The 18,373-nt window shown below is 52.6% G+C and overlaps 1 protein-coding gene across 2 annotated transcripts; it reads left to right on the forward strand.

Moving 5' to 3' along the window:
• The first annotated feature begins 1,386 nt into the window (after nt 1–1,386).
• Nucleotides 1,387–17,711, forward strand: Emx1 (empty spiracles homeobox 1). 2 transcript variants are annotated; one of them, XM_027934594.2, is made up of 3 exons: nt 1,387–1,906; nt 7,741–7,925; nt 17,544–17,711. In XM_027934594.2, exons 1-3 carry the CDS (start codon nt 1,387–1,389, stop codon nt 17,709–17,711), a joined length of 873 nt encoding a protein of 290 aa, XP_027790395.2. The 2 variants fall into 2 exon arrangements, with proteins under 2 accessions (XP_027790395.2, XP_027790397.1); XM_027934596.2 differs by having other exon boundaries at nt 1,486–1,910; nt 7,745–7,925.
• The last annotated feature ends 662 nt before the right edge of the window (nt 17,712–18,373 follow it).

An 18,373-nucleotide genomic window follows, 5' to 3' on the forward strand; every position in this document is an offset into this window, starting at 1 on the left:
CAAGGTGTTTCTTGCGACCTGGAATGCCCTGGTGGAAAAGTTTGCGGAGTACGGGTTTTCATTGCCAATCGCTCCCTCATCCCCGGCAGATTACAGCATGAAATGGAAATAGGCCCAAGCAAGACTCATCCACTGCTCTATGGTCACAGGTGTAAGGTGAAGGTCCGGGAGGCCAAGAACGCTGGCTTCCTAGTACCGCTGGCATGTCCTCTTGGGGATCAAGGTCGAGCTGCTCCAGCAGCTCCAATTTAAGGTACAACGTCCCTGAGACCCCAAACAGACTTGAGCCCACCACCAGAGAAGGCAAGGAAAGCAGATCTCCCTGCGCTGAGGCCCACTGTCCCTGTCTGAGCCAGACACCATAAGGTGACTGGGTAAACGAACTGTTTTTCGGAGCATCGCGAACTGTTGCTTGAGAGCTGTGTGGTGATGGACCCGGCGACTTGTTCCTGCTCTGCTTCTGCCTGGTTCCTTGTGAAAAGAATGAGCGTCCCCATTCCGGAGCTGTCCCCCAAGACATCCAGGAAACGCGAAACCTCAGAAACAAGGCCACAGCTTCAGAGAGCATTCAAGAGATGGATGATGGGTGAGCGGCAAGGTCCCTCAGGTCAGAGGAGCAGGGAACTTATTCTCGGGGAGGGGGGCGTATTTGTTGGATCCCAAACACCCACCCTATGCTCAAATCCAGATCAAGTTCTCTAAGAACTGAAATGACATCCCAGGATGAATGGAAGAGGGTTCGACTGAGTTTCACTAGAGAAAAGGGTTTGCCAAGTCCCAGTTTCTTCCGATATCTTCTCTGACCCCACCGTGGGTTGAGACTGCTCAGCGGCCACCAGACTCAGCTAAAGGGAGGAGACGCCAGGAAAAGCCCGTGGTGGGGCGGAGAGGGGGAGGCTAGATGGTCCCGCACATTTTCCAGTCCGGCTTTTGCTTCCAACTGCGAGCTCCATCTCCACCCGCCGTCCCTCGCCCCGCCCCGCCCCGCCCCCCACCTTGGGGCAGGTGAGCGGCGGCCAATGGGCGAACGCGGGGCAGGTGCCCGCTAACTCGCGCCTAGCAGCGCGGCTGCCGAGGCCTGACGGGGCAGTGCTGGGAGGATCGCGGGCGGGGGTCGGTCCTGGCGTGACTTGGAAGGGAGGGAGCCGGGCACAAGCCTCCGGTCGTAGAGGCAGCTCACAGTGGCGCACGCAGACCGCGTTAGCGCCAGTGCCTGAGCCAGAAACTGCCCGCTTGGCCGGAGGGGCCGAAGCTCCAGGCTGTGCGCGGTGGCCGGACTCCGTGCTAGCTCGCTCGCACACCCCTCGCCGCTCCGCTCCTGGCTCGCCGGCGGGGGCCGAGCCCAGGCAGGCGGGCGGGGGAGGTGAGGGGTGCGGGTGTATGTGCATGTGCCTGGCTGGGTGCACACCCCGCAAGGCGGCAGCGCCAGGACACGGAGCGCTCCCCAGAGCCCCGCTGCCTCTCACGGCTCCGGCGGCCGCGACCATGTTCCAGCCCGCGGCTAAGCGGGGTTTTACCATAGAATCCTTGGTGGCCAAGGACGGTGGCACCGGCGGGGGCACTGGAGGCGGGGGCGCGGGCTCCCATCCCCTGGCGACGGCCGCTTCAGAGGAACCACTCCGGCCCACAGCGCTCAACTATCCTCACCCCAGCGCGGCCGAGGCGGCCTTCGTGAGCGGTTTCCCCGCCGCAGCCGCCGCGGGCGCCGGTCGCTCGCTCTACGGAGGGCCGGAGCTCGTGTTTCCCGAGGCCATGAACCACCCCGCGCTGACCGTGCACCCAGCGCACCAGCTGGGCGCCTCCCCGTTGCAGCCCCCGCACTCCTTCTTCGGCGCCCAGCACCGGGACCCTCTCCACTTCTACCCCTGGGTCCTGCGGAACCGCTTCTTCGGCCACCGCTTCCAGGGTGAGTGCCCATGCTGTGCCTGCGGAAAGGGCTGGCCGGTGTCAGTGCCGCGAGGACGCGAGGGAGGCTCGGGGGCGAGAGGGGGCCGTTCAGAAGTTGTTACCGAGAAGATTGTGGGTCCGCGAAGGTCTATTCCAAGCCAGGGAAAGCCTCGCCAGATCCAGCTGCGCTCTGTCGTGTTGGTCTCTCGGTGAGTTAGGTTGGAACTTCCAGGCTTTCCCAGGAATGAGGCTGGTCCGGACGCCAAGCACAGGCGCATCCTTGGAGTCTCCTCTGGGCTTCCGTCGGCCTGCCCATTCTCTCCCCACTGAGCTAGTCCCAGCCCAGAAAGCGAAGGGACTGCTGCCTTCCCTCGCCCTGGCTTGAGCCCGGAAGATTCTTCGGTCTCACACTCACCACCAACTCCCACAGATCCACCCTCGCGGGCGCATCCAAACAGGGAAAAGTCCACCAGTTTGTCCTGGCTCAGTACGAAGCAGGGCAGCGGGCAGGGAAAATCTCAGAGTTAATGTTCAGTATGGAGTGCGCCACCGTCTTGGGATGTTTCTCAGCTAACCTTAGCCCGACTTTTCCAAGTCACACGTGCTTCTGGGACCCAGGGTGAGGAAGGTTTGCAGTAAGCGAACTGGCTTCTTTTACCGGGGGCTGCCTGCGGGAATCTACCCGGCTGCAGGGGGACTGACTACAGTCCTCCAGAGCAGCGGGCAGGGGGCGGAGGGCTTTTAAGGTCGTAGCAAGTCCTATCCCCCTTGTCTGCACCAAGCAATCGGTTTGCTAATTAAGATCCCCCACAGGCCTTACACACGCGCGCACTCACACCCTCACTCTCTTCAATTATCTGACTTTCACCTTAAAAATGAGTTGCATTTGTTGGACTTCGTTTTCTTCTTTGAATTTGTTGGAATTTGGGTTTTTTCCCCTTTCCTTCCTTCCTTCTAAGAGTGGCCTTAATTTGCGAAGTAATTGCTTTAGTTCTCACTTTTATTTTGTTAGTGTAAAGGGGACTCCAGTGTTGGGAGGTTCCATCTATCAGTGGGAGTTAGGTAATTCGGATTTTAGTACAACAACGGAAAGGGCAAGGCTGGAGCTTCAGCTCCTGGAGCTAATCTGCAGGGAAGCTGGGTGTACGACAGGAAATTAGATGTCTGGTACAATTACTTAAATAATAAAAGAAAATTATCTCTTGAAGCCCTGGCTATAGTTGTTTGACTGTTTCAGAGAAAGCTGCTTTCCTGGAACCGATTTGTCAGTTTTCTTAGTTCCACCTGACCAACAGATGCTCACACGGTAGATTCAGAGAATGTAATTACTTGATAAGAATTTTTGTGGGCAGACTTGTCTTTTCTGAGGATTTCAAAGATTTGCCCCAATCCAGATCTGGGGGGATAAAAGAAAAAAAAAAAAGCCTACAATGTTTGCCGCTTTAGCAAGAGTTCCTGTTACTTAAAACCAATGCTTACTGATAAAATGAGGTTATATTCAAATTCAGCAAACTACCCCGGTAGACTCAGCCTGGGTTTCAAAACCTTGCACCCACGGGCGGAGTTTGAGCCTCGGCAAATTGTGAGCCCGCATCCGGCGGGTAGGGAACTGGTGAGGGTCAGGAGCTCAGAGAAGAACCAGGCGACAGGTCCCCAGACCTGTGCAGCGGCTCGGCTTGATGGCCACCCGAGAGGCTCCCTCCGTTTCGGATCCTGAGTCCCACGCGCTCGGTAACACCTTTTGCACCTCTGGCTTCACCCTCGAGGACCTGGGGCACCCAGGGTTGGATGCGCCTTGCAAGAGATAAGGTTCCTACTCTGGGCATTCCTAGCCAGTTGAGGCCGGATAAATTCTCCGCAAAACCCTCTCTCGGAAATTGCTGCAGCTCCCCGAACCATCAGTCCCAGCGGATACGTTGTCAAGTTGCAGAAACGGTTGGATTTTTCTCTCAAGAATCGCGTCTTGACGCGGAGATGGAGGCAAGCGGTCGCATTTTCTAATCCAAAAATCCGGTGGGCACTGAAGGACTTTTCAAATCCTGAGAGACCGTGGCTTTGGGCCCATCGTCTCTGCGGCAGATCGAAGTGCGTCCGGGCGGCCGAGCGCCCTCCAGTCCGGCCGGGCCTCGGGGCTGGGAGCCGAGCCTTCCCCGGGCCTCCGGCGCCGCGTTTTCTAGAGAACCGGGTCTCTGCGTTGCTCATTTCAGCCCCGTTTTAATGCAAAAAAAAAAAAAAAAAAAACCGAAACCCTACACGAACGAAAAGGAAACATGTCTGCGCTCTGCTCTGCGCTCTGCGCTCTCAGGCAGCGCGGTCCGGCGCACGGGGAAGGGACTTCTCCACTAAGCTAGGCTGTGGAAGATTTAAAAAAGGAGCATGGAATGATCTGGACCCTAAAGCCTGGGGCCGCTCGCGAGGTCGGATGAGAGGAATCCGCGAAGAGAGAGATTGGCTGCATTTCGGCGCTATTTCCCCGAGATCAAGAACTTTCCGGGCAGGGAAGCGGCGCTGGGAGGGAGCTGTGGGTGAGACCAAGCCCTCCCGGTCCAGCGATGGTAATGGGCCCATGTTTCAAAGGGAGCCTTTGTTCCAGCCAGAGAAGGAGAATTGAGGTTATCTCCGCCGCCTGGCCTTCTTTCCCAGTCCTAGCCCCAGGCCCCTCCGCCCGGTAATCCGGCCTAGAGCCCCTGGCCGGCCGCGGTCTCTCTAGTAAGTAAGGATTGCAGCTCGAGCCCAGGGCTCTTCCGATCCGTAGCTCTCGCTTCCGGCTGCCTCATTCCTGGGAGTCTCTTACTGCTAGCTCCCAGCCATAGCCTTGAAGAGGCCCGCAGAGAGAGGCTACAGGAAAACCGTAGAGGTGGGGGATGTTCAGTTCAAACTCCAGGGAAGGCTGTAGCAGTCCGTTTCCCCTTCACCTTTCTTAGTTCGAAACTGACAGCCTTTTCTCAGCCTGGAATTATGTGTGCAAACTGGCCGCACCACAGCCCCAAACTTGTTTTGCCCTTGTGGCCCAGTCAAGAGAAAATGAAGAGTAAGGGATGATTGGAGGTGGTAGGAAGGGATGGACCATTCCCTACAGGTCAGAGTGAGAGGGGTCCAGGTCCAGTAGTCACCTAAGGCACCCTTATCCTTACAGAAACAATTGATCAGTGTCTTGGGATGTTAGTTTTGTACTAAACATCCTTCCTTCTTAGTGGAAGAAGCCCTGCTTCTTTTGGATCAAATAACCTGTCATTGTTTATCAACATTTTGTATAATTTTCCAGAATCCTGCTTCTTCATGTTGGGTTAGAAGGATACCTGTCCTTATGTGGACATAGACTGGGACACATGTTGCCTACCACAAGAGGACATTACAATGAACTGGGGCCATTCTTTCAGCGAGATAGACCCCACACAACTTAGCTTTCCCTGAAACTAACAAGACTGGAGGCAAAGGAGTTATGTATGTCAGAAGGGCAGAGCTTTTGGCTGCCATCCTCCACTCTGGATTATAAAGACAGCACTCAACTCCACTACACAGGTGACTGATACACTCCCCCAAATCATAAAACAGCCATTAAAGTACAGGGACTATCGCAGAGTGCAATTTGCTTTCTCAGCCCCACACTTTCCTGCACACCTCTGCATCCACACATCCAGGGCCTTTCCTTGCTATAACCCCACTCCTGACCAGTTTAGGCCAGCCGGCAGCTGAAACCAAACCCTTTGAATGCTGGGATGAATTAGGCTTTTTCTTTCCCTCTCAGGTTCATTTGTCCAGAGGAAATCAGTGCCAAGACTTCACCTGGACTCAGAACAATGTTGGTTTTTCAAGCAATTCATTTTAACATCACCAAGAAGCATCCCACTCACCTCCCACACCTTTCCCTAAGTGTATCACTTTGGTTCCCCCCCCCCCCCAACACACAGACACTTTAATCTTCCTTATTCCCCCTGGAGCAGACTCCTCATTTTTTCTCCTTTTACCTCTCTCTGGAAGACAACCTCCCCTGACCATCTGTCCCTCTACCTCCTCCATTTAAATCTCTCTTCCTTTAGTCAGGACTAATGGCCCTGGAACTGACCCCACCTTGAACGGCTCAGGGGACCAGTGCCCCTCCTCCATCTCCCTCTTTTTTAACATCACAGATCCAGCCACTTGAATGGATAAGATGACTGGAGGTTAGTGATTTTGACTCTCCCCAGGCCATAGATCTCAATCATAGGCAATCCTGTTCCACAGAAAACCCCAGTAATAAAATTGGCCTTCGTATGTCTCCAAAGTCCAAGGACTTGGAGAAAGTGAGGTCAGGCAGATTCCACCAGCAGAGGGACCAAACATTTACCTGGAGAGTTTTAGCAATAGCATCTTTATGATGTGCCTGTACTCCACATACATAGATGCTTCCTAAGATGGGAGAGCTCAACTGAATTGTCCAGATAATTGTCTTAAGAGCAAAACTGCTGGTCAAATTGAGTCAAACTGGTAACCATCTCTGAAGAAATTAATTGGATCAGTCACTCTCAACAGCAAACTCTGTCAAAACATTCCGTTTAGGGCTCTGTGTTGGTGGGTCAGGGAGACTGTTATATACCACTGTGTGAGACTCCATGGGTGATGTTTTCAGAGCTTGTTTCCAGGCTGTAAGAATGTGCAACTAAGACTGGAGATTGTGTGAGGGGTTCACTGAAGACTGGGTCTATGAGTGGAAGCCTCTTCTGGCTTTTGTACTTTCTGATCACCGCCCTAGCCTCATCCAGTCCCCCTGAGTGTAGGAACTTGGTCCAGCATCTGCCAAGGGACAGTCATACTAAAAAATCCTATTCAATAAATTAGGGGAGGGGGAAGGTAGTAGGAAAGCTGGAGCATATATTTTTACTCATGCCTTTGCAGAAACCAATATATCTATATCTATATATATTAGATGACATCCAGATATTTATTTACATGTTTCTTGAGCATAGGACTATTTAGGGATGAAGCAGTGCCTTTTCCCACTAGGGAATAATTAGAGTCTCTTGTGAGGACAAGGTTTAATCCTTGAGGTTGGGCCTCCAGGCAGTCTAAGGTTTGTGGAGAGAGAGGTGGGGCAGGGGGAAGAAGGAGCCCAACTTCAATTTAGATCTCCAGGTGCTTCCAGCAGGATGACCTAGCCTCTGGCTATTTTTACCTTTTCCAAGATAGAGCCTGCTCCTATCCTTTCGGCAGAAGTTTCCAACAGGCTAGTAGCCTGAGCATGTAGCTGCCAGATTAGTTGAAGCAAGTGTGAGAGGAAAGTCCTTGGGTACTTTCTAGTTTGGGGTGGGCTGGCCTACAGCCTGACTGTTCCCCTTATCACCTTCGGTACTCTCGGTCTTTTGGGAGAGAGGTGCTTCACAAGCAGTTACTAAAAGCAAATCACTGGGGTGAGGGGTGAGGGGGTGGGGTGAGGGGGGTGGGGTGGGGGGAGAGGTAGCAAGGCTGTGAAAGGGAAAAGGAGGGCCAAAGGACTTTTGCCATCCCTTGGCCTCTTCGGCTGCTCCACGAAGTGTGGATTTGGGCGGGTCGGCGCCTCATCAGGCCTGGCGTGGACTCTGGGCCCCAAAGAGTGATCCACTGGGCTGGGATTGCGCGCATCCCTGGCGGGGTAACTCTCCAAGTGTGGGGAGGTGTTGGGAAGCAGGGTAGAGTCAAACGGCAAAAGGGAAAGGGGAGAAGTGGATGGGGGTATCAAGGATTGGAGACTGAGCGGAGCCAAGGACGCTCGGGAGAGGGGTTGGAGGCCGAGCGTGGCCCGCTCCCCCGGGCGGCCTGGCGGCCGGGCTGCAGCTTACGGCGCCCCTTCTCTCTGTCTGTACCTGCGTGTGCTGCCGTCGGCTGCCGGGGCCACAGCGAGCGACGTGCCCCAGGATGGGCTGCTTCTGCACGGCCCCTTCGCGCGCAAGCCCAAGCGGATCCGCACGGCCTTCTCGCCCTCGCAGCTGCTGCGGCTGGAGCGCGCCTTCGAGAAGAACCACTACGTGGTGGGCGCCGAGCGGAAGCAGCTGGCCGGCAGCCTCAGCCTCTCCGAGACGCAGGTAATAATCACCCCCGGCCGCAGCCTGCCCTGCGTCCAGCGCGGCGCCCGGGAGCCCGGGAGGTGGGGCGGGCGGGGCAGCAGCGGCCGCGAGCCTCCGCCCCAGCCCGGCCCGGAATTCTCTGCCCCCGGGTTCCAAAAGCCACCCCCGCGGTGCTCCGGCAAAGCCCGTCCTTAGAGCCCTTTCTCTCTGGGCTGTGCTTATCCTGCTGAGACCGCAGGACTTTTGTCTAGCACAACGACCCAGCAGGAGGCAGAGTAGACACAAACCGTAGTTGAGTTGGCTCCTAATGCCCCTCTGGAGGGCCCAGGTTAGCCCAAGGCAACACACAGCCTCGGGAGCGGCCGAGCGCGCGGGCAGCACCTAGTCTACCCGAGCGAGCGGAGCAGTCTCAGCCCTGGGATTGTTGCAGCCACTCTCCCGCCGCTGCTGCGGGGGCGCTCACAGTTCCGCGGGATGACCTGGCCTTCCCAACAACTGACTGAGCTGCTGTTCCTGAGCAAACCTGGCGAAGCTTTGGCCGCCCACCAGCGTGTGTGGAGCGGGGAGGAAAATCCAGGTGTCCTCAGGCTACTAGCGTCAGAAGCAGAGGGATTGAGCTAGGAAGCCACCAGCTCCAGCTTGAGGTCCAAGAGTGGCATTGATCCCCACGCAGGCTGACAGCTGGGGCTTAGGGAACAGTGATGGGTGTATGCAGAACCTCCGAGAGGCTAGGGAGGGTGGGAGAGTGGACTGGGTACACAGGAGCTGTTGCCACAGTGAGTGCTGTCAAGTGCAGAAGGAAATAAACTCCAGTGGGGTCAGAGGGCTTTGAACTGAGTGATGTTACAATTACCATGAAGTATTTTTTTGCAATGGATAATTAATTTAAGAAACAAAATTAATGAAGTAGATGGGAGTTACTGGAAAGCTGATTTGGGTTCATTGTAGGTACTTTGCCACCAATACTACCTGAAAGCGATGTGGAAACTCCTGTCCACCCAGGGCCTACCTTCTTCTGCCCAGCTGCTGCCCTGGAGGCAGATTTTGGTGCCTGGAAACGCTTTCAGTCCCTGTCATCTCTGAGATTTGTAGATGAGAGGTGGGCTCCCACTGCCCAGCAACTCTCAGCAAACTGGCATTTCACCTTCTGCCACCCCTTCCTCCCCACTTCCCTCTCCCACACCTCCCACCCCTAGCTCAGGACAGGGAGAAGCCCCACCTTGGTTTTGGGGTCTCCCATTAGCAGATGGGTTAGGAAGGGGGTTTAGAGGGGGAGCCAGAAACCCTAACTGTACCCTCAGCTCTCTGCTGCTGACCTGACCCTCTGGTTCTCCTATTTGGTCATCGATTGCAGCCCTGTCTGATGCCCCACTAATTCATCCTCTCCATGGCAGGACCCGTTCGTATTCGGACTTGGTAGAGCTGAAGTGTCTGTTCTAACTGTAGGAAAAAAGCTTTGGAAGCAATGAAGTGAATTTTAAAAATGTTTTAAAGAAAATGATAAGTTGATAAAATAACACCTCTTTTCTCTCCTGGCAAACAATGTTTTAAGATTATTGTTTAAAACAAGGTGTCAACTTAAGAATGGTGTTTATAATTAACTTCATTTAAAAAGTAATATTTATTGCATTTTAATTGCAGACATGTAAGAAAACAAAACAGTTTATAATCCCACCACCCACAGATTAGCACTTGTTGAAATAATGTCATTGTTTTTAAACTTTCAATTTTTTAGCTCAGTGAGAGCATTTTTAATTAACTTTCTTTTAAATGGAATCTAGCGGCCTGTCAATATTTGTTCCTAACAATGCCAGTTAGTACATGGACTGATTGTTTCTTTTACTTTAATTATGAGATATTTCAAACATTTAGAACAAAACCAGATATAATAGTGAAATAGTTACGGCTTCATTAATGACAAGAACTCATGACTAATCATATTCCCTCTGTAAATGAGCTGGTTTTTGCATGTGATAGAATTATAGGAGGTCTGAGCCTGAGGAATCTCCTTGTGTTTGCCTATCTTTCTAGGTGAGGATCCTGAGATAGAGAGATGGACTGTGCAGAGCCCTACAGTCAGGCAGGTGCAATTTCAAATACCCACCTCCATATTAACTGTGTGACCCTAGACAAATTACTCACTCTCTCTGAGTTCTTGTTTCCTCACCCAGAAAATAGATTGTTCAATGATTAAATATGCCTAATATGAACTCAGATAATAATAATTCCTATTCCCAATCCCTTTCCTTTTCTTCATTTAAAGGAATGTGTCAAGTTAGTGACATAAGATACAAACTTAGATGTCTTCTAGGCCAGTGTTCTTCTGCCACATCCAGTCTCTAACATCAGAGTTGTCTCCTAACTCATCACTTGGATCTAAGCTGTATAATTGTCTGTCCACCTCTCTGTGTGTACGCGACAGGCTTACGTGTCCTTTTCAGCCATCAGCTATTTGTCAAGCATCAGCCCTGTGCTGTGCATCTCTGTCCATATCTACAACTGTTACTCACAATTCTCTAGTCTGTCCCTTCTAGGTAGCTGTTTTATATCCAGCCATCTATACTTGTCTGCTTTCATTAAAACCCCTGCCAAATTGGTTAATTTATATTTCCTGTTTTCTATTAATTACATGTTCTTCTTCCTAACAATAACTGCTATTTAGCCAATCCTTAGTTATGTCTTTATCATCTAGTTTGTTATATTTTCTGTGTGTCCACCATCCATCTCAAACTTCACCTCTACAGAGCTATTAGCAACTGCGGGTATATTCAGATGTCTACTAATGGCTCTCTGTCATCTCGTTGACTCTGGCTTTGTCTTCTCTTTGACTCTCAGCTCCTGTATCTGTGAGATGGAATGAAATGAATTCCAGGGTTCTCTCCAGCCTGGAGTTTCTGTGGATTATCTATATTCTACTTCTCTGTGTTTCTGTATAATCCCTCCTCTATGTTCTCAGAGACCACAGTATATCCTTTATATGTATATCCCATCCTAATATGTATCAAATCTTGCTGTTATTACTTGTTTAATTATCTCTCATGTGCAAATATCAATCTGTAAATAAGTTTAATCCATCTCTCTGGGAAATCTTAAAATACATACTCCTGGGCCTCCCCCAGCATAGTCTCTAAGGAAGTCCAGAATTGGGGGAAAAAATTAAGCAGCTCTCTGGATGATTTTGGTGAACAATAGACCTGGGCATCTCAGCTGTGGGAAGTAGAAGTCAATCCTGTCTTATTTCTCAGGGGAGCCCAGTTTAGTGCCCTGCATGAAGTAGCTGCTCAGTAAACATGCATTAAATGAATGGGAAGTTTTAAAGATTTTTTTTTTTCATTCCACACAGATATGAACACTAACTTTCTTAGTCATTCCCCTTGCTGTCTGCTGTCACGGCTCCCTCCCTGTCCCTATCCTATCTCTCCCTTGCATTTTTATAGATGATTTTTGATTTAGATGATGCAAACACCAGTTCATAGATAAAAGTTCTGGGAGGGTTAAGCAGTTCGGTGTGTGTGGAGTTTTGCACTCACAGAACTTTAGCATGAGGAACCAAGAGGTGAGCAGTCTGTGCTATTTTGTTGGTGTAGGCACACCCTTTAGTCGGAGGTCGGGGGATTTGTGCTGGGATGGTCACTGGGTCAACCCAAGAGGTAGAAGAAAGGGCCCTGGGCAAGAGCCAGTTCTCCCTTCTGTCTCTAATTAGCTGCTCCTTACTGCTATGGTGCAGGGCTGGAGCGTGTCCAGGAAGGCACGCATCTAAGCTTCAGTCCCAGTGGCTGGTTGGGCAGGCTCAGGCCTGTGTCACATCAGAGCCTGAGTGTGATAAGTGTGTGTGGTGTATATGAGTAACAGATGTGTGCCCACAATGTGATCGACGCCCAAAGGTCAGGTGGTATAGGTACTCATCACATGCCAGTAGGCAGTCACATGATATCATGCTGCTTGCATGCTGCTCTGTGTGTGTGTGTGTGTGTGTGTGTGTGTGTGTGTGTGTTGCGGGGTACATTAATTTTAGGGGAAATGAATGAGCAGGTTGCTGCTGCTCCTTCTGCTCTGAACAGATCAGTAGGTGTCTCTTGACCTTGTCTGACTTTGCCTTTAGCTGAGCTGTGAGGGAGAAGGGTGCGGAAATGTAATCTTGGTTTTAGAGAGTCCTCATTTAGTGGTGGAGGCTAAATGGAAAGTGTGGACACTTACAGAATGTGCACAGGATGAGTGACTGAAGTCCCCTTGAGGCCACAGCTGCGGGCTGAGGGGGTGATCAAGAAAGACCTGAATGGGCAGAAGGCTCCCAGGGAGCCTCCAATCTGGAAGGCCTGGAGAGAGGCATAGGATTCTATGTTGGAGGGAAGGATGGGGAGGGGGGCTTAGGTGGGCAGGTTAAGAAGGAGAAGGAGCTGTCAGGTCCAGATGTCATCTTGGAGCCAGAGAGCAAGGAGAGAGGTCTTGAGGGGCAGGAGTACGTGGTCATCTATCCCTGACTCTAGAGACGGTTCTTTCCCTCTGTAGGGAAAGACATGGCAAGGTGGCTCTGGGGGTCTCTTTCTGCTCTGGAATGCTCTGCCTTTTGGAGGATGGATGAGGGGAGACACCCAAGTGATGTGAATTTTAGGAAAAGTCAAGAGACCTTTGTTGCTCACCCTCTGGGTTTTGGGATGACGCATCCCTTCTCTAAGTCTTGGCTCTTCTCCAAGAATCTTTGCATCTCTGATGTTCCGGGAGTCCTGGGTGGTGGGGTGAGATGGGGGAAGGGAGATTGGTGTGATTCTGTGAGGAGCTGGGACAGGAGACATGGTCCTGAGGAGGCAGGTGAATTTTGCGATGCCTCTCTGAGAGTGAGGGTGAGGGTCCAGGGTAGGCTGAGAGGAAGAGATAAGAAAGCTTAGGAGGAGTTAGGGCTGAGGTTGGTGGGGAGTTGGAGGTGACCTGAGGTGGCTGGGGTGGGGATTGAGCTTCACATGGCATTGGCTTGACTCTAGGAGAGGAAACACTGATATGATCAAATGAGAGGAAGTGGATCCCACGGGACACGGCAGAGAGAAGAGCAGGCTGAGGGGTGACTTGATTGATGGTTTTAAGCTGCTATCTATTCTGAGGACTTTCTGTGTGTCTGAGAGTGACAGAATAAGAAGACATGCTTAAATTAAAGCAGAAGAGACAACAGGAGAACATAAGGAGGAACTTCCTAAGTCAGAATTACAAGATCTTGATTAGGATATTTGAACTCCTTGAAAGGACAGGTATTCCCCTGAAAGTAGGTGGGGACCTGGTACCACAGACCTTCGTATTCGCCACAGGATAAGGTTGGAGGAGCAGAGGAAAAGGAGGGGTCTAGACCTCCCCCGTTCAAAACAGGACATTATGCAAAAAATGAAGCTCTGAAACATTGGCTGGGGCTATAATTTGCTTGTTTTCTGTTCATTTGTCTAATCTTTCACGTGTTAATACACATGCTTCATTTCTAATGCATACATTGACCATCCCCTATTGAACTGATATGTTCATTTATCCACAGGAATTTCAGCTCCTTGATCCTGTCTGACTCAGGCCTGAGCCTTGTCCCTCTGAAAAAAATATGGGTCTCCCTCCCCCCAACTCCCCCTGGAAACAGTAAGTCCAGTTTTCCACATGGAAAATTAGGAACCAAACCTCTTATAAAGTGTCCATGAACCTCCCATCTCTCCAGCACGCAGCACTTCCCAAACACCTTTTCTGATTAGACTTGAATCTTTTTTCTATTGATGTTCTATTTTCCAGGTATGGCCCTGGAACCTCTTGCCTGAGTGAGCCCTGGGCGAGGTGGCACCTCACCTCAGTCCAGCTGGACAGCCACACATGGAACAGGTCTTCGGGTGGGGCCAGCTAATAGACTGCTTGGTTCTCCAGATTCCCATAGACTGCTGAGAAGATGGAGATGTGAATGAGTAGAGGAGTAGGCAGCTGGAGGTCTCTGTTACTGAGACAGTGGAAAAGCACCAAGAGGGAGCAGGTCCTGTGTAGGACCATCTGAGTAGCATCCTGAAGGTCAAGTGAGAGTACGCCAGGTCTGGTAACTCAGGCAAAAGTGGAGAAAGTCTTAGAAGGATCTGGCTTCACTAAGAAACAGAGAGCCACTCAATGAAGGGAGAGATTTGGGAGACCACAGACCCCGCCCCCCCCCAACCCAGAAACATCACACTGAGCAAGAGAATCGTCATTCTTTTTTTTTGTTTTTTCCCTCAGTACAAGGGATTGAACCAGGGACGCTCAATCGCTGAGCCACATCTCCGGCCTTTTTTTGTATTTTCATTTTGAGACAGGGCCTTGCTAAGTTGCTGAGGCTGGCTTTGAACTTGCCATCCTCTTGCCTCAGCCACTGGGATTACAGGTGTGCGCCATCACACCCAGCAATCATTCTGACTGTCTTTGGAGCTAAGAGAACGAATGTGTTAGTGTTGGGGTGGGAAGGCACATGCAAAATAGGTGCAGCCTCCTAGGGCCTGCTGCCTTGAAGCTGATAGCCACACCATGTGACCTGCTTTCCGGCTAGGTCCTCTGTCCTCTAGAGGTGTCCTCAGAGTCACCTGGTTGGATTAGGAAGAGTGTGAAGTACACTCTCATCTCCTATTGTACTCAGTGCCCATTCCCTTCTTTTTTTCTTTCCCTCCAAGTAAAAAATAATTATTGTTACATCAGTAATGCATTCTAGAAAATTCAGAAGTAAAACGAAGAGAGAAGAGTCAGCCATGGTTCGGGTACATTCCCTTCTAGTCTTTCTCCCCATGTGTAGATTTTGTTTTCCATGGTTGTGACCACACTGTGCCAGTGCTGTGCATCCCGGCTTTGTCACTAGCATTATGAAGTCATCAGCGTCCCCCTGTTATTACAGTCTTTGTAAACAGCATCTGGACACTCAGTCCAAGGCTGTTCTCCGGAAGATAGCTGGGCTGCTTAGGGAGAGGGTTGTGTCCTTGTTTCTCAAGACCTGCCTCCTTGACCCCAGGATTTTCATGGAGAAAAAACACCTCCACTTGGTGTGCCAGGACGCGGCCCCTGGCCTGAAAACGTGTCCTCCTGTGCCTGCAGTTAGTTCTACCATCAGCACGTCCCTCTTTGGCCAGGGTTGCTGGAAAGGTAGCATGGCCGGGTCTAAGCCACTGGAGGTCAGGGTGATGGTCAGACTCCTTTCCAGAAGGAGATTTAGGAGGTGTGGGGAGAAAGGTGCAGAAGGGGCCTCTGTCTCTGGTGTTGTCCACCATCACCTGGTAATCACCCTCGGCTAGCCCACTTGGGCTTCTCAGAAATGACACCCCAGCCTTGTATCCAGCCCTGAGTCACACACAGGAGGCAGGGTGAGCTCACCCACCCACTGGCTGGCACAGTCACAGCAGGCTCTGGGGTGGAGGGCAGGGACTGGGCTGGCTGCCAAATGGTTGTGCTGAGAACCGACCAGGGCTTGGGTGGCCCTGTGCCCAAGGAGAGGTGGGCATGGAATCCAGAAACCCTGTGTCCAGAGCAACTGCCATCCTTCAGTCTACCTGAAGTGAAGTGTGCAGGCTACTGATTTGAACCTGCCCTGGAAATGGAGAAAGTAGCCCCTCACCCTTGCTCCATCCATTGCAGCCGTGCACCTTGTCTTCCGGGACAGTGATTGGGCCCTGTTGCCCCACCTCCACCCTCATGCTGTAAGACCAAGGGGGCAGGGCAGAGGGTCCAGGGGAACCTGGAAAGAGGAGGTCGTGCGGTGGACCCTGTAGCAGGGAGTTCCATGGAGGGGACAGAGAGGAGCATTTGGGGAGGGTGTGCGAGGGTGGCATGTCCTGGGCATGAAACCATCCTCAGGATGCTCCCCTCAGCAGTCACTGCTGCTGTCCAAACTGAGGTGCTCACTGCACTCCATGCACATGACTTACCCATGCCACCTGCACAGCTACAGTTGCCAGCACCGGGTGCTTTTATTGATTTATTTTTGGGGGACACTGGGGCTTGAACCCAGGGGTGCTTCACCACTGAGCTACATCCCCAGACCTTTTTATTTTTTATTATGAGACAGGGTCTTGCTAAATTGCTGAGGCATGCCTCAAACTTGCTATCCTCCTGCCCCAGCCTCCCAAGTTGCTGGGATTACAGGCACACACCACTGTGCCTGGTCCAACTTGCTTTTAGATGTGCTGACATTTCCAGGAAACGCTCCATGCCTTGTGAGCCTGCCCTCTCTGCATCCCCTCCCCCAGGGACCTCTGGGTCCTGGGCTCAAGAGTCCAGGAGGTGCCCTGGAGTTGCATTGGTTCCAAAAAAACATTCTTCCTGTGGACGAGGGACTTAAGCCCAGAGAGAGAAAGGGGCTTAGCCAAGGTAGGTACCCAGGCTCCTCCTGCCAACTAGGAGGAGGGTTCGGGTTTGGCCCAGCTCTGCAGGGCCAAAGAAAGAAGCTCACAGTCAGGTGGAGTTGGTGGACAAAGGCTTTCTCTACAGGGCACAGGCCAGGATGCTCCCAGGTACCACCTCTCGGGTTGCATATGGGAGGATGTGAAGGGCTGCATCCTGGACCCTGAGTAAACACTGAGGGAGGAGGACGAGGGCGATTAGAGCTAGGATAAAACCAGGAAGGGTTCCTGGGTGGTTTGGAAGCGCGACTTGCCTGCCCCTCTGCAATGGAGATCCTTTGTCCAGCTTTGGTTTGAGCCCCATCTCTCCTCTTGTCGGGGTTCTCACTGCCTGATGCAGTGGGGAGCTCTCTGTGTTCAAATAGGAGTCTACTATAGTCCCCAGGATTTCTCCTGTTTCTTGTGCTACCTGTTCCCACAGCAGGACAGGGCCAGTGCTGTGGGAGTGGGAGGTCCAGAGCTGATCCTGAAGGGCAGAGCGTTGCCCTGATGTGGGGCCTCACACATGCCTCCTCCCACCCTGTCTGTCTAAGGAGGACAAGGGCTCAGTGGTAGATTTCAGACTACCCCAAGGACCTGGCACTGAGAGGCCAGGGCTCCCCACTGCCTAGCTCCAGCCTGCCCAGCTCCACTTCTAATGTGTGTGTGGGTGGGGGCTGGCAATTCCACCAGAGGCTGCAATCAAGGGTCCCCTGATAAAGGAGATGCACAGGAGGTGGGGTAGAGCCTCTAGGGGTGGCTCCGTGACCCTAGGAGTGGCCTGGCCATCCCGTGCCCTGCTGTTGGTGTGGAAACCATATCTAGGTTAGGAAGCCTCTTTGTGCAGTGGAGAGCTCAGGGCCAGCCACGGGAGGGAGTCAGCTTGAACCTGCTGGGACCCACATGGTGACTCACTCCACCCCAGAAAGCAGCGATCGATCGTTCTCTTCTCTCGCAGTCGGTAGCACCAGGTCTGCTGCAGGGCTTTGCCTCTGCTGTGGTTGCAGGGACCAGGATGCTCAGTGGCTCCACACCCCATCCCTTGCCTGTGAGAGGGACCAGAATATGTCCCCCTCACCAGCCCAGAGTCCTCTTCCGGCCCCATCTCACTTGCCCTGGAAGAGCAGTTCTCCAGACCCATCAGGTGGCAGCTGTCCCGAGGAGAGGACCCTGGTCTGTGAGCCCTGACCCTGCGTTTCTCCAGCTGCCTCCCAGCTCACGTGAGCGCTCAGGCCCCGGCTGCTCTGGGGCTGCTGGGTGTTCTCATCTGTGCCTCTCCCTCCTGGCCCAGGTGAAGGTGTGGTTCCAGAACCGGAGGACAAAATACAAACGACAGAAGCTGGAGGAGGAAGGGCCTGAGTCCGAGCAGAAGAAGAAGGGTTCCCACCACATCAACCGGTGGCGCATTGCCACGAAGCAGGCCAACGGGGAGGACATCGATGTCACCTCTAATGACTAAGGGAGCACCCACGAACCCATGAGGGCAGAGTGCTGCTTGCTGCTGGCCAGGCCCCTGGGGGGCCCAAGCTGGACTCTGGCCACTCCCTGGCCAGGCTTCAGGGAGGCCTCGAGTCACGGCCCCACAAGGCTTGGAGTCTGGGGCCATCACAGACAGAGGGACAAGAAATGGGCTGGCTGAAGCCTGGGACTGCTCAGCCTTCTCCTGGGAGAGCCTGCCTGCCTGGTGGGCCGCCTGTCACCGCAGCCCCCGCTGCTCTCCATTTCTCTTATCTCCTTTTTGTTTTGATGTATTTCTGTTTTAATTTATTTTCCAGGCACCTGCTATAGTTCTTAGTGATCCCCTTGTGTCTCCCTTCCCTATGGGAATAATAAAAAAGTCTCTCTCTAATGACACAGGCATCCAGCTCCAACCCAAGAGCCTGGGGTGGTGGTTTCAGCTCTGGGGATCAGTGGGGGCTGGCAGGGCGAGTTAGCCCAGGGCCTGGGATTCTGCAGCAAGTGATTGGACGGGGCAGGGGCAGTCCATTCAGTGCTCTCCTTTGGAAATGGTTGACCCTGGTCTCTTAACCTGGGCTCCACGGCAGGAGCAACTGAATGCAGACATAGGGCAGGGCTACCTTGTGTTTTGAGGAAAGCTAGGTCCAGGTTTTTCCAAACTCA

This window comes from Marmota flaviventris, chromosome 14 (genome assembly GCF_047511675.1).
Source record: "Marmota flaviventris isolate mMarFla1 chromosome 14, mMarFla1.hap1, whole genome shotgun sequence".
NCBI lineage: Eukaryota > Metazoa > Chordata > Mammalia > Rodentia > Sciuridae > Marmota > Marmota flaviventris.

What these genes read in the sequence shown, in the direction of transcription:
- Emx1 (XM_027934594.2), top strand. Translation starts at nt 1,387, where the DNA reads ATGTGCCTGGCTGGGTGCACACCCCGCAAGGCGGCAGCGCCAGGACAC. An exon ending in CTTCGGCCACCGCTTCCAGG is followed by an intron (nt 1,907 to 7,740) that starts GTGAGTGCCCAT and finishes CCGGGGCCACAG; the next exon opens with CGAGCGACGTGCCCCAGGAT. An exon ending in TCAGCCTCTCCGAGACGCAG is followed by an intron (nt 7,926 to 17,543) that starts GTAATAATCACC and finishes CTCCTGGCCCAG; the next exon opens with GTGAAGGTGTGGTTCCAGAA.